Source organism: Geotrypetes seraphini, chromosome 5 (genome assembly GCF_902459505.1).
Source record: "Geotrypetes seraphini chromosome 5, aGeoSer1.1, whole genome shotgun sequence".
NCBI lineage: Eukaryota > Metazoa > Chordata > Amphibia > Gymnophiona > Dermophiidae > Geotrypetes > Geotrypetes seraphini.
Window position 1 is genome coordinate 252,816,881 of NC_047088.1, and position 15,101 is coordinate 252,831,981.

At 43.6% G+C, this 15,101-nt stretch overlaps 1 protein-coding gene across 1 annotated transcript in view; it reads left to right on the forward strand.

The window, feature by feature from the left end:
• Positions 1-15,101, forward strand: part of GLI2 (GLI family zinc finger 2) — a 519,949-nt gene that overhangs the window by 434,342 nt on the left and 70,506 nt on the right. The window contains exons 6-7 of the mRNA XM_033946106.1: positions 3,027-3,228; positions 14,468-14,681. Coding sequence (XP_033801997.1) covers positions 3,027-3,228; positions 14,468-14,681 — 416 coding nt within the window. The remainder of the gene's footprint in view (positions 1-3,026; positions 3,229-14,467; positions 14,682-15,101) is intronic.

Consider the following 15,101-nt stretch of genomic DNA (forward strand, 5'->3'; position numbering starts at 1 on the left):
GATTCTTATGTTTAGGGCTCCTTTTACTAAGCTGCGTTAGCGTTTTTAGCGGCTAGAACGAACGCCAGCTCAATGCTGGCATTAAGGCCTAGTTCGCGTGGCAATTTACCGTGTGCTGTTCTGCGCCTTAAAACCCTAACGCGGCTTAATAAAAGGCGCCCTAAGTGTGTTTTGCCCCGAATGAAGTTGATGTAAAATGTTGTAAATATTTCCTACCGCACCACACCACCACCTTGTGAAAAGGAATTATTGCTATGGGATGTGCGCAGAAGCAGGCAATAATTTGTAGACAGTCTCTATATCAAAATGGTTTTCACTGCAGAAGACCGAATTCCGATGAAAAACTTGGTACTGCTAAAAGGTTACAACTCTTCACTTTTGTTGATGCTCTCCTCTGCTCTATCTATCGATCTATCTAGAGGATGTGGTAAGAGTGGATAGCGTAGCTGGTTTTAAGAAAGGTTTGGACAAGTTCCTGGAGAAAAAGTCCATAGTCTGTTATTGAGAAAGACACGGGGGGAAGCCACTGCTTGCCCTGGATCGGTAGCATGGAATGTTGCTACTCTTTGGGGTTCCAGAATCTTGTTACTCTCTGGGATTCCGGAATCTTGCTATTCTTTGAGATTCTATATGGAATGTTGCTACTCTTTGGGGTTCTAGAATCTTGTTACTCTCTGGGATTCCGGAATCTTGCTATTCTTTGAGATTCTATATGGAATGTTGCTTCTCCTTGGGATTCTAGAATCTTGTTACTCTCTGGGATTCCGGAATCTTGCTATTCTTTGAGATTCTATATGGAATGTTGCTTCTCCTTGGGATTCTAGACTCTTGTTATTCTCTGGGATTCCGGAATCTTGCTATTCTTTGAGATTCTATATGGAATGTTGCTTCTCCTTGGAATTCTAGAATCTTGTTACTCTCTGGGATTCTAGAATCTTGCTATTCTTTGAGATTCTATATGGAATGTTGCTTCTCCTTGGGATTCTAGAATCTTGCTACTCTCTGGGATTCCGGAATCTTGCTATTCTTTGAGATTCTATATGGAATGTTGCTACTCCTTGGGTTTTGGCCAGGTACCGGTGACCTGGATTGGCCACCGTGACAATGGGCTACTGGGCTTGATGGACCATTGGTCTGACCCAGTAAGGCTGTTCTTATGTTCTTATCCACACACATATATACACTCTAGCTCAGTGTTCTTCAATGCAAAACCCAGGGGCCAATGGCGCACCTCAGCGACCTCCTTGGTGGCCCTCATTGCCTTTCTTTTTTTTTTTTTCCTGCTAATCTGGCTCTCTATCGAGGCTCAGGACAGAAAGGGGAAAGTAGACGGGGGCAAGAGCACATGCTTGAAAGACAAGGCATTTCTTAATAGACAAGAGAATGCATTTGGAAATGGTAACAACCTTGAGAATATTTCCCAATGAAGTCTGAAGGTGGGCATGCATGTTAATCTATGGACGCGTTAGCATTTAATTTGCGCTAATTACCTTAGGAAAAGAGGGGTTCTATGAATTGGATGTTTTGGGGTTCTAAAGTTAGAGTATTTGCTGATATTTCTAGGTGTACCGAAACGAGGCCTAGACTGCAGTCTCTGGAAATGTCTTTTTTGTTGCCGTTTCCTTGTTTGTGCTGTATTATTTTTTTGTCCCTATTTACTATGTGCACAATGTTAAATATTATTTTTTCCTATGTTGAATTACTATTGCTATGTTTTCTGTATTTCTAAGAATTACCCGACTGCATAAATTAAGTCCCTCTTTTACTAAGGTGCGCTAAACCGATTAGCGCGCGCTAAACGCTAACGCGTACGTGTTAATCTATGGATGTGTTAGCACTTAGCGTGCGCTAATTCGATTAACGCGCACTAATCCGTTAGCGCAACTTAGTAAAAGAGGGGGCAAAACTTGAAAATGTTAAATTTAAAAAAAAAAAGTTTCAAGTTAATTTAAAATTTGATATACCGTCTATCTAAATGGTTTACAATAAAATTAGTTAAATAAAAAATAAAAACAAGGTTAAAAACATTAACAGTTAGGAAGGTACGAATTGACCGACACGAAATAGGAGGGCTAAAGGGGAGGAAAAAAAAAAGAAAAGTGGAGGAGAGAGATAACCCCCCCCCTTTTTTTATAAAACTGCGAGAGCGGTTTTTAGCACAGGTTGGTGCACTGAAAGCTCTGTGCTGCTTCCGACGCTCATAGGAACGCCAGCCTGCGCTAAAAACTGCTATTCTGGTTTTGTAAAAGGGTTGGGGGGAGTAAATGTATCTTTAAACAAGAACGATTTGAGACTTGATTTGAACTTTGTAATTGAGTACAGTAACCCCTCCGAATCCGCGGTTTCAATACCCACGGATTTGGTTGTTCACGATTTTTTTTTTTTTTTTTTACAAAACTCTACATTGGATCTTCCCCAAACCTTACCTGGTGGTCTAGCGTCGATGCGGGGCAGGATCGATCGTCTTAGGCTCTTGCCCTTTGCAGAGCCGTCATCAAAATGGCTGCTGCGAGTACAACAGGAACTCGCGGCAACCATTTTGATGATGGCTCTGCACGGGGCAGGAGCCTAGGATGATCGATCCTGCCCCGCATCGACGCTAGACCACCAGGTAAGATCTGGGGAAGGTCCGGGACACAGGAGGGAGGCGGGACTCAGAGCCGGTCCTAAAAATTATCCGCAATTTTTCAATATTCACGGGCCAGCTCTGCCCCTAACCCCCCACGAATATTGAGGGTCTGCTGTATTCCTGTCTAAGATGTTGAGGCATAGCATTCCATAGGGTGCGAGCGGTAACAGAAAAAATGGATTTACGCGTTGTGTCATAAACAATTTGATGCATTGTTCCTGGGCATAAGCATTATTCTATAAACTGCACCTAAATTTAAGTGTGATTTTTTTTTTTTGGCGCCAATTATAGAATCTCCTCCTATGTGCCTTAACCAGCCCATTTTCACCGGTCTACCATCCATCAAGTGCCCCATTTCCCGTTATATAATCAGCATTTTTTTTTTTCTTTCCTACAGTGTCTAGATTCTCAAGCCCCAGGATTACCCCACGGCTGAGCAGAAAGCGAGCTCTGTCTATATCCCCTCTCTCCGATGCCAGCATTGATCTGCAGACCATGATCAGGACCTCTCCTAATTCTCTGGTGGCTTATATCAACAACTCCAGAAGTAGTTCCGCTGCCAGTGGCTCCTACGGGCACTTATCTGCTGGGGCAATAAGGTGACACATTTTATGCTATTGCTTTTTTAATGTATACCTGCAGGAAAGCTGATAGAGCTCACATTCAGTAAGTTCTAACATGTTTTAGACTTTTCTGCAAGAGCCCATGAGTTTTGAGATGGTCAGCAGGGTTAGGCTTTACCAGGGACACCTTTAGGTGGTGGTGGTGTGGAATGCTTTGTTCATGGCACTTCCTTTCAGCTAAAGTTGCTTTTGTCATTTTATTGGGATTTATTAACTGCCTTTTCATGAAGACATTCACCCAAAACAGAGTACAGTGCATTGAATAGTAATCAGGTACTCTTAAGTATTTCCCCTATCTGTCGTGGCAGACTCACAATCTTAAGTGTGGTACCTGGGGCAATGAAAGTTTAAGGGACTTGCCCAGAGTCACAGGGAGCAGGCTGGGATTGAACTCACAACCTCAGGATGCTGAGGCAGCAGCTCGAATCACTAGGCCACTCCTCTCATCTGTGGCCAGGAAGTGATGTCAGAGGGAAAGCTGAGGTCATTGTGAACAGCCGATAGGAGATGTTACCTGCTGCTGGCAAAGATTTGCTATGCCACTGCCTGTTCTGATCTTCATCTCCTGCTTGTTGGAATACATCAAGTTGTAGATGAAAGCAACAAACAAGTGAATGTTATTTTGATGTATGTATGTTTAGCACACTGTGGGCACTGCTTTTTTTTAGCAATAGCTTACGCTAAGTTACATTCGGATACACTAAGTATTTCCCTGTCTCTGGCAGGCTTACAATCTAAGATGTCGATATTCAAAGTGATTTATCTGGCCAGAAATGGCTCCTGACTAGCTAAATTGCTATGTACTGATATTAAAAACCTAAGAATAGCTATACAGTACTCTCCCGAAATTCGCAGGGGTTCTGTTCCGGGAACACCTGTGAATTTCAAAAAAACGCAAATGCGGTTTTGAGTCTGCAAAAAGGCAGGAGAGGGAAGCTGGGGCGCCCGTCGAGTGCAGTAAATCATACCTGATATGCTCCAGGGAGGAGAGAAGGAGGAATCGGCTGTGCAGAAGACTGATTCACGGACTCATTCCCTGTATTTTCTGACCGGAAGAGGCAGTCAGAAAATACCGCGAATAACTGAGTCTGTGATTCACGAATTCACGGGGGAACACTGTACTGGATCAGACCAATGGTCCATCTAGCCCAATATCCTGTTTCTACAATGGCCAATCCAGGTCACAAACACCTGGCAGAAACCCAAATAGCGGCAACATTCTGGAATCTCATAGAGTAGCAAGATTTCGGAATCCTAAAGCAAAGCAAAATTCCAGAATTCCAAAGAACAGAAAGATTTTGGAATTCAGAACCCAGTGCAAGCAATGGCTTCCCCTATGTCTTGTCTCCAGTGAAAACTGGCTATTTGGTGGGCAATCCGGGAGCAAGGTCCGTACTTATGCAGTTAAGTGCCAATATTCAGTACTTAAGTGCCTAGTTTAGCAGTTAAATTGGACTGCCTAAAAGTCAGTCCTATCTTTATGTAGTGTGGCATATATCAGTGTTTTTCAACCTTTTTACACCCGTGGACCGGCAGCGATTGGCTGGCCCAGAACGTCCTCGCCGACGTCAGAATTGACGTCGGAAAGAAGACTTCCTGTCGTCTTTAGCTGTAGCGGCAGGGCGGTAAGAGAAGGGGACCCGGGGAAAGGAAGGAGGGAGGGATAGGAAATGATCGCCTGTCCCGTTGTCCCCGAGCACAGTTTCGGGACGCTGTCCCGAAGCTGTGTGTGGGGACAACGGGACAGGAGGTCTGAAAACGAACCTATGGTCATTTTAATCTTGCCGGCCCTGTGCGGACCGGCAGAAATTTCCTGCGGACCGACACCGGTCTGCAGACCGGCGGTTAAAGAACAGTGGCATATATGGTTAAGTGCTGAATAATGCACTTAACCACATAAGAGATTGTCGTCCAGATATGGCCTGGCATTGAATATCCAGGAATAGTGCTGACAACGGCTAAAAAAATAAACAAACCGCTCACTGCTGCCAGCTGAATATAGACTCCTAAGTTTGTGAGATCACAAGGATCAGAAACAGGATGTGAACTGGGCTTCCCTTGTTGTGAGCTCATGTTCTAGATCAGCGGTTCCCAACCCTGTCCTAGAGGACCACTAGCCAGTCGGGTTTTCGGGATAGCACTACTGAATATGCATGAGAGAGTTGCATATAATGGGGGTAACAGGCATGCAAATCTGCCTCTTGTATATTCATTAGGGCTATCCTGAAAACCAGACTGGCTGGTGGTCCTCCATGACAGGGTTGGGAACCACTGCTCTAGATCAGTATCTCTCAAACTTTTTTTAGCTCTAGCACACTAAAAGGAGCAAATGTTTTTCGTGGAACATTAATAACTGAAATTATAAAATTGCAAAAGCAATAAAAAAAATTAAATTTGAGAGTTATTTATTTAAAGTCTAGGTATGGGTAATTGTAACAGCAGAGAAACTAAAGTAGATAGAATAGAATTGTTAATCAGTGCGATGGATGTGCTTGTTTTTGAGTGCAAAGTAACTCAAATCTCGGCTCGATAGTCGACAAGCAGACACGCATTTCGTCATCCACCATCTGCCGTCACTCTCTTTTTTTCGATTTAATTTCTGTCAGAGCTGAAAATCCAAGTTCGCAAAGCTAAGAAGATCCAAACGGTAACAAAGCCTTGATTGCTTTGTTGCTCAAGTTAGAATAACTACTGCATAAAACCTAAAACTCAAATTGCCTGTCGGTAGCTTTCGAGGACCAATCACGTCAAAGAGTGATGCTTGTCTGGGCAGTCGTAGCCTTACGCACACCGATGCTCATAACATTGACAGACTCTTGCATATGCGACATACATACCTCCAACGAGTCCAACAAGAGCACTCGCGGAACAAACCTATTTAATTACCCCTCCTTGAAATCTTACCAATACAAAAAGTTTCTAGATAGAATGTTATCATTCCAGGCAGCCAGGCTGAACACATGGCTTGGAAAGCCCATACTCGAGGCCACTACATACGCAGACTTTAGAAAATCCCTGAAAACTCGACTGTTTAACAAATTCTAAATTCCCATACCCAACTCTTCCTCGCCATGACCCTTCCACCTCGCCCCCTAATTCCAAGGCCCGAAACTAATTATACTTTCCACCTTGAATCTCATGTACTGACAAAACGTATCTTTATTGTAACCCATGTACTGACTAAATGTATCGTTATGGTAACCCACCTGTATCCCTTACACTGACAAAATGCACCTTGATAGTAAACCACTTGTTTTGTAACCCACTTGCATTCCATGTAATGACAAAATATATCTTTACTGTAACTTGTATCCCATGTACTGACTAAATGTATCTTTATTGTAAACCGTTTCTATCCCATGTACTATCAAATGTATCTTTATTGTAAACCGCTTCGAACTTCACGGTATAGCGGTATATAAGAAATAAATTATTATTATTATTATTATCTCTTCTAGTGTATATCTATGAAGGGAATTTTTAAAAATAAAGTAAAATTCTGGAATCTCTTTGGGGGCACACAGTTTGAGACACTATATACTCCACTTAACACCTGTACGTGATTTTTCTTCTGAGGCCAGTAAAAGATGTCCAAGTAACCCATTGTATACATTCAAGCTCATTTTAAAGCCAGACAGACCTACAACGCATTCTGAAAACCAATTAAAACCGCTCTATTTGACAAATCTTGCCTAATCAGATGACCTCTCTCAGGTATTCTTTCCCCTTATAACCCCAATGTATTATGTAACATCTTTTCTTCATGCATTCTATAATTCACTGATTGTCCAGCCTTCTTTCAATGTGTACCCCCTAGAAGTCACTTTGACTATGGCGGTATAGAAAAATAAAGTTATTATTATTATTATTTTAAATTTGTTCTTATTAGTACTTAGCAAAAGTGAAACAGCAAGAATACTCACAGAGCCAAGCGTACGAATTATTTATGTACCTAAAATTCTCTAGATGGCCAATAGGAGGAAATATTTTTTCACTTGGAGAATAGATAAGCTCTGCCAGAAGATGTGGTAAGAGCAGTTAATGCAGCTGGTTTAAAAAAAAAAAAAAGGTTTAGACACGTTCCTGGAGAAAAAGTCCATAGTCTGCTGTTGAGACAGACATGGGAGAAGCCACTGCTTGCCCTGGATTGGTGGCATGGCATTCCGCTACTATTTGGGGTTTTGCCAGGTACTGGTCACTTGGATTGGCCTTTGTGAAGACGGGATACTGGGCTAGATGGACCATTAGTCTGACCCAGTAAGGCTAGTCTTATGTTCTCAAAGTCAGCAAAATCAATTGGAAGCCATGACAGGATAGACTTGCAGCTCCGTTCTCTACCTTATCTAATCCGTGCTATTCCCACTCTAGGTGACATCAGCATTCTCCCTACACCTTTTTCAGGGTTCCCTTCCATTTATTCACTTGACGTATCATATTTATTTCAATTTATATCCCATCCTCCCAGAAGCGCTTAGAAACAGGTTATATGTTTACAGTGCCCTGTTATGTTTTATTATGTATGACATGATAGGACAATACATAGAGGAACATGATTGTACTCAAAAATCATGGCAATGCTTAATAGGATATGACAGGCAATATACCTCATATAGCATGGGATGGTGGTGTTACGAGTATGGTATGACCTTGCAGTAACTAATAGAGCTTGACAGTACTTTATAGTGCCTGATGTTATGAAGCGTGGTAAGGCAGCACATAGCAGAGCATGGCAGTGCATTAGGATAATAAATAATAATAATAGACTTATTCTTGTATACCGCCCAACCACGAAGTTCCAGGCGGTTAACAACATAGAAGAACTGTACGATCAGATGCATCAGGTTAATAAAAATGAGTGTCAAAAAGAAAATTACATAGTTATTCAGCAAACTTATCAAACAAGTGTGTTTTTAAAAATTTTCTCAAAACGTTATAAGAATCTGGTTGCCCGACAACATGATGCACGACCTACTCCTACTGGAGCGATGGTCTAGGACATGGCAACTCAACTTCAATGCCAAAAAATGCAAAGTTATGCACCTGGGCAGCCAGAATCCATGCAAGTCTTATACCCTTAATGGTGAGATCCTAGCAAAAACGGTAGCAGAACGAGACTTGGGGGTAATCGTCAGTGAGGACATGAAGTCTGCCAATCAAGTGGAGCAGGCTTCGTCCAAGGCAAGACAAATCATGGGCTGCATACGAAGGGGTTTCGTCAGTCGTAAGGCGGAAGTCATTATGCCATTGTATAGATCCATGGTGAGGCCCCACCTGGAATACTGTGTGCAATTCTGGAGGCCGCATTATCGCAAGGATGTGCTGAGACTGGAGTCGGTGCAAAGAATGGCCACCCGGATGGTCTCGGGACTCAAGGATCTACCATACGAAAAACGGCTTGACAAATTACAGCTATACTCACTCGAGGAGCGCAGAGAGAGGGGGGACATGATCGAGACGTTCAAGTATCTTACGGGCCGCATCGAGGCGGAGGAAGATATCTTCTTTTTCAAGGGTCCCACGACAACAAGAGGGCATCCGTTGAAAATCAGGGGCGGGAAACTACGAGGTGACACCAGGAAATTCTTTTTCACTGAAAGAGTGATTGATCGCTGGAATAGTCTTCCACTACAGGTGATTGAGGCCAGCAGCGTGCCTGATTTTAAGGCCAAATGGGATCGGCACATGGGATCTATTCACAGGGCAAAGGTAGGGGAGGGACATTAGGGTGGGCAGACTAGATGGGCCGTGGGCCCTTATCTGCCGTCTATTTCTATGTTTCTATGTTTCTAATAAGCGGGCTTAACCAAGAGTTCAATTTGCCTAGCTGAAAGGCAAATGTCCTATTCAAAAATTTCTTGTAACGACAGTTCTTAACTGAAGGATACATAAACATCTGCTTATTACGAGTGTTTTTTAACGAGGTATAAAAATTAAATTGAGAGGCTAGATATCCTGGAGCCAAACCAAAAAGAGATTTATGGCAAAACTGTTTATTGGTCAAAAGCACAAACGAAAACCAGAAATAAGAATACAGCATAGGCCAAATTTTCAAAACCATAAAAACCTCCCCCTCCCCCCACCCAAAAGAAATAAAAATAAATATATAGAAAGAAAGAAAGAAAAAAAAAAAATAAAAGGCATGGAGCAGCAGAAGAGCAAATGTCACAGACAATATCAGAAAATAACTACCCAGTCAAATATTCAATACATGGCTACGAGCATACCCGGCCAAAGAGGCCCAAAAAGGCTCCCAAGTAAGTTGTAAGTGATGGCCCTTAACGGAGTCCATCTCAGGAATCTCACAACGTTAAATTCAATTGATAAATCATCAAGGATCGCCATTGTGAAGACATCAAATTTAAATCTCTTTTTGGTTTGGCTCCGGGATATCTAGTCTCTCAATGTAATTTTTATACCTCGTTAAAAAAACACTCGTAATAAGTTGATGTTTATGTATCCTTCAGTTAAGAACTGTCGTTACAAGAAATTTTTGAATAGGACATTTGCCTTTCAGCTAGGCAAATTGAACTCTTAGTTAAGCCCGCTTATTGGTCAACCAGATTCTTATAACGTTTTTGGAAAATTTTTAAAAACACACCTGTTTGATAAGTTTGTTGAATAACTATGTAATTTTCTTTTGGTCACTCATTTTTATTAACCTGATGTATCTTTCACTGATTGTACAGTTCTTCTTTGTTGTATGACATTGTATGGTATGACAGACAATACATACAAGCGCAAACCAGGAACATGTCAGTGCATGGCCTGGCAGGACAATACATGACTGCGAATGATAATATATGCTAGGTATGGTATAGACCATAGTTAGAGGGAAGTTTCTTTTAAAGTTTAGTTATAGTTTTAATTATATATGATAGGCATAGTATACTTACCTAGCTGATGCATTGTAACACCATTACAACAGCTCCTCTATATTGCTCTGTATTATTACATCGCTACAGAAGCCATGCTTTGTAACATCATTGCAAAAGCTCATGTAAACCACTTGGACTAGACCGCTTTTGTCATCAGCAGCGGTACATAAGCTTTGAATAAACATAAACAGATATGCCGCACTGTAATTAAATGGTGCCCCCCCAAAAAAAAAATTCACCCTCATTACGCTCATCAATATATTGCCATCATTAGCTATTAAAAACTAAGACACTTAGACCGGTCATTGATCAGGTTGTAAAGTCCACAAGATTAACAGAGCTGATAAGAGGACTGTGCCATCTACTGGCTTCACCTATAAGATCCAAATGCAAGTGATAGACAAGAAATTAATTGCTTCATCTCTCTGTAATGCACCATCTCAAAATCAGCCATCGTTTATAAAATCACGCTTCGTGCTGCCTAATTTGACTTAGGCCGATAACCAACAAAGGATCAGCTCTGTCTGCACAACTAGCCACAAGGTCCAGTAGAAGAAAGCAGAATGCGCCTGGTCTTCAAAACCCACTTTATTAGCAATCAACCATAACGACAATACATATAATAGTCTGGTCGATCATAAAAACATCTAGCAGATCATGGGCTCGACATGGAACCGTGTTTTACATAAGAACATAAGAAATGGCTTCGCCGGATCAGACCCTAGGTCCATCCAGTCCGGCGACCCGCACTCGCGGAGGCCAAGCCAGGTGTTCCCTGTTGAGAAACCTTGTTTACTCGTATCCCTCAATGTGATTTGCGAGAAGGTGTGCATCCAACTTGCCCTTTTTGGCCGAATCGCCTGCATCAGGAGTCCCAAAACAAAGAAATGACAAACCAAATTTGCGGGTCAATCCGTGTAAATACGATGAGGTAAACACCGTGCCGCTTAGCGCACTGTTAGAAAAAAAAGATTCAAGAGACGCCAGCAGACTTAGTTAAATATGGCAGCAGTGCTTGGCATGGAGGCAAAATCGCGTGAACAAGGCACGTGCCATATTTAACTGTCAGCTTTCTGCCGGCATCTCTTGAATCTTTTTTTCTAACAGCGCGCTAAGCGGCACGGTGTTTACCTCATCGTGTTTACACGGATTGACCCGCAAATTTGGTTTGTCATTTACTTGTTTTGGACTCCTGATGCAGGCGATTCGGCCGAAACACGGTTCCGTGTCGAGCCCATGATCTGCTACATGTTCTTATGATCGACCAGACTATTATGGGCTCCTTTTACAAAGGTGTGCTAGCGGTTTTAACGCATGCTTAGCGCGCGCTAAAATGCCGCACGCTCTAGCTGCTACCGCCTCCTTTGAAGCAGGCGGTATTTTTTCGGCTAGCGTGCGCTAATCCTGTGCATGAGCTAAAAACGCTAGCGCACTTTTGTAAAAGGAGCCCTATATGTATTGTCTTTATGGTTGATTGCTAATAAAGTGCGTTTTGAAGACCAGGCGCACTCCTGTTTTCCTCCACTGGACCTTGTAACTTGACTTATGGTAGGCAATGGTAGATTAGGCCAGGGTTTTCCTAATTTATCGGTGCTTAAGTCATTCCATGCCTATTCTCTGCCAATAACCATGCCCACCTTTCAGATAGGTGCCGTTAGGCACCAGTAGGCGTCTCAACAGGTGGCACGCTGATATCAGCACGCAACTTTAATTAATGGAGTTTAAAAAAAAAAAAAACCCTTAAATTAAGTTTTGATGGCTTTTATATTGTGACCTTTGTTTATCTTTCTTCTTGCCAATTTGCACCTTGTATTCACTGACCGCTCAGTGACCTCCTCTCTATTTGTACACTGTAATTCGCCGACTGTAAAGCTATTCTTCATTGTGAACCGCCTAGAAGTCGCAAGATTATGGCGGTATAGAAAAAAATAAAGTTATTATTATTATTTAACCAATTAGATGCCAATTAACCAAATGTGAAAATCAATTAAGTTGTGCGTGGAATTCAGCTAGGCACCTGTAGCCGTCAATTATAGAATTCTCCCCTTAAGAGGGAAATTCTGTAAGGGCCACTTAGGGCTAGATTCACTAACCTCTTTTGCTTCCCCAATCCGTGCAGGCCCAACAAATTCAGAAAACAAAAAAAATTCAAATGAGGGCAATCGGATCCCGACGCAAGCACAGACCATCTGTAGATGGTCTACGCATGCGTCTAAAGCTGCAATTTTTTTTTTTACCCTTTACTAGACCAGCGAGCCCGTGGTTTTAACCCGGGTTAAAACCATGGGCTCGCAGTGAAGGGAAGGGCGGGAGAGTCGGGGCGGCAGGCAGGATAGATTCGGGGCAAGAGCAGGGTGGCGAGTCGGGGCAGCAGGCAGAAGAGATTCAGGGCAGGCAGGAGACAGCAGGAGATCGGGGCTGAGAAGCAGGGTAGAGAGCAGGGTGGCAGAAGGCAGGGCAGTCGGGAAAGGACCTCAGCGACTGGTCCTCAGCAGTCGCTTCTTGTGTTGATCGGCCAGCCCAGTCGGTTTGCAAGCTTTCTATTGTGAATGGCGTCCCTGCCTACTTTGCATACCGTTCCCCTCATTTGCATGCACGGATCGGAATCGGATCAGAGGAGAGGTAAGTGAATTGGGCCAATTGGGTCGCAGACCGATCGATGCATGATCGGTTTGCTTAGTGACTCTAGCCCTTAAAGTTAGATGCCGGCAGGTTGCTGCCAGCACCCAACTTAATTGTTATAATCAGCTTTAAGTGGCGCAATAATTGATTGCATGATTAGAAGATGATTAAAAAAGAATGTACAACAAACAATCCCTAGGCGCCAACAGGCACTTCCTGGGACCGGCAGCTAAGACCTGGGTATGTGGCAGTACTTAGTGATGCGGCACGCCTAAGTAGGTGTGTTTTAGGCATTACTAGGCACGATTCTATGATGAACCGAGGCGCCAGAAATGTCGACCTTTAAAACCCTGGCCTTATAAGTTCTTTGTTAGGTGCCAGTAGCCGTGGTTCTCTCCGTGGCGCCTGAACGTGATTGACATGTGGCAGGTGCCGTTTTCCTAGAATCATTCCTTAGGTCTGCATTTCTCCCGATATTGGTGGCCGCCTAAAAAGCAGCCGCCAATGGTGCGTCGATCACGCGACGGTGCCCTAGAGAGAATCGCACCTCCCCGAAAGATAGGCGCTGGAAATGTAGGCCTGGGTTTTCCAGCGCCTATCAATGCCGTGCATCGCGCCTACGTAGGCGCTTTACGACGCCTAATGCCACGTCTGGTGCCTAAGTTTCGGCACTGTTTAAAGCAGTGGCTCCCAACCCTGTCCTGGAGGACCACCCGGCCAGTCGGATTTTCAGGACAGCCCTAATGAATATGCATGAGAGAGATCTGCATATAATGGAGGTGCCAGGCTTTGCAAATCTGCTCCATGCATATTCATTAGGGCTATCCTGAAAACCCGACTGGCCTGGTGGTCCTCCAGGATAGGGTTGGGAACCACTGGTTTAAACGTTGCCGAAACCTAGGCACCAGACGTTTAGTGCCTAAGCCAAAACCAGCCAGTTTGTGGTCAGTCCAGGGGCAGAGATGGCACTTGCATTGTTAAGTGCTAAATATCGGCGGTGTCAGGTCAAAAGCGCACCGGGACAAAGGCGCGCACAGACAATTGAGCGCAGCACGGAGGCGCGCGCCGCTCAAAATTAATGTTTTTAGGGCTCCGACGGGGGGTCGTGGGGGGGGAACCCCGCCACTTTACTTAATAGACATTGCGCCGCATTGTGGGGGGGGGGGGGGTTGTAACCCCCCACATTTTACTGAAAACTTCACTTTTTCCCTGTTTTTAGGGAAAAAGTTAAGTTTACAGTAAAATGTGGAGGGTTACAACCCCCCAAACCCCCCATAACGCCGGCGCGATGTCTATTAAGTAAAGTGGGGGGGTTCCCCAACAAAACCCCCCATCGGAGCCCCTAAAAACAGTAATTTTGAGCGGCGCACACCTCCGCGCTGTGCTCAATTGTCTGGGCGCGCCTTTGTCTTTCACGCCATTGTCTATGAACCAATATTGGCCTGACAGATTGTGAAAATAAGTGTATCTAATATTTTATAATCTAGGCTCTATGGTTGACCTAAGTGATCCCGCCTAAAATACAGGCGCATATTTGACTTTTTAAGACTAGTGTTCTATAAAGAAAGTATGCACCTATTTCTCTTTATAGAATAGGCTCCAAGTAGGCCCATTCCTGGTGCCCCTTTAGGGAGTTACCTCCCTAGACTTCTTCAGCTGGCATCGTAGGCTGGAATTGGTTCAGTGGTTCCATCATGTCCTCTCGTTTGTCTTTTCAGCCCGGCTTTCAGCTTCCCTCACCCCATTAACCCTGTTGCATACCAGCAGATTCTGAACCAGCAACGGGGCTTAAGCTCTGCGTTTGGACATACCCCGCCTCTGATCCAGCCGTCCCCCACATTCCCTCCGCGCCACCATATGGCTGTCATATCTCTCAACCCGTCATCTATACCGACCAGTAACAGCAACAACTGCTCATCCGAGTCTAACCAGGTAGGAGCCATGTTTGCTATAGCTGTGGCAGCTCATTCAAAGAAGATTAAAAACTTTTAGACTTATATTTTTAAGATTGGAATATGGCTTTTAAGCAGTCATCCATTTTCTTCTACACTTCTCCCTCCGTATTCGCTGGGATAGGCCCGCGAATACAGAAAAACCACAAATAACTTTTTCATATGTTATTTGCTGTTTTCTATTAAAAACCATCATGAATATGGTGAAACCGCGAATAACATGGTGTTAGACCTGGCTTGTTCCTGAAGGAGATGCAAAACGCGGTGAAGAAAGTGCCGGGAATCGGCAATTTTCTTTGTAAACGCTTGGAATCAGCAATTTCTCTATGCAAGCTGATGTAATTTGGGGGGAGGAGCCAGCAAGCTAAAAACCGTGAATAATTGAAACCGCGATTGCTGA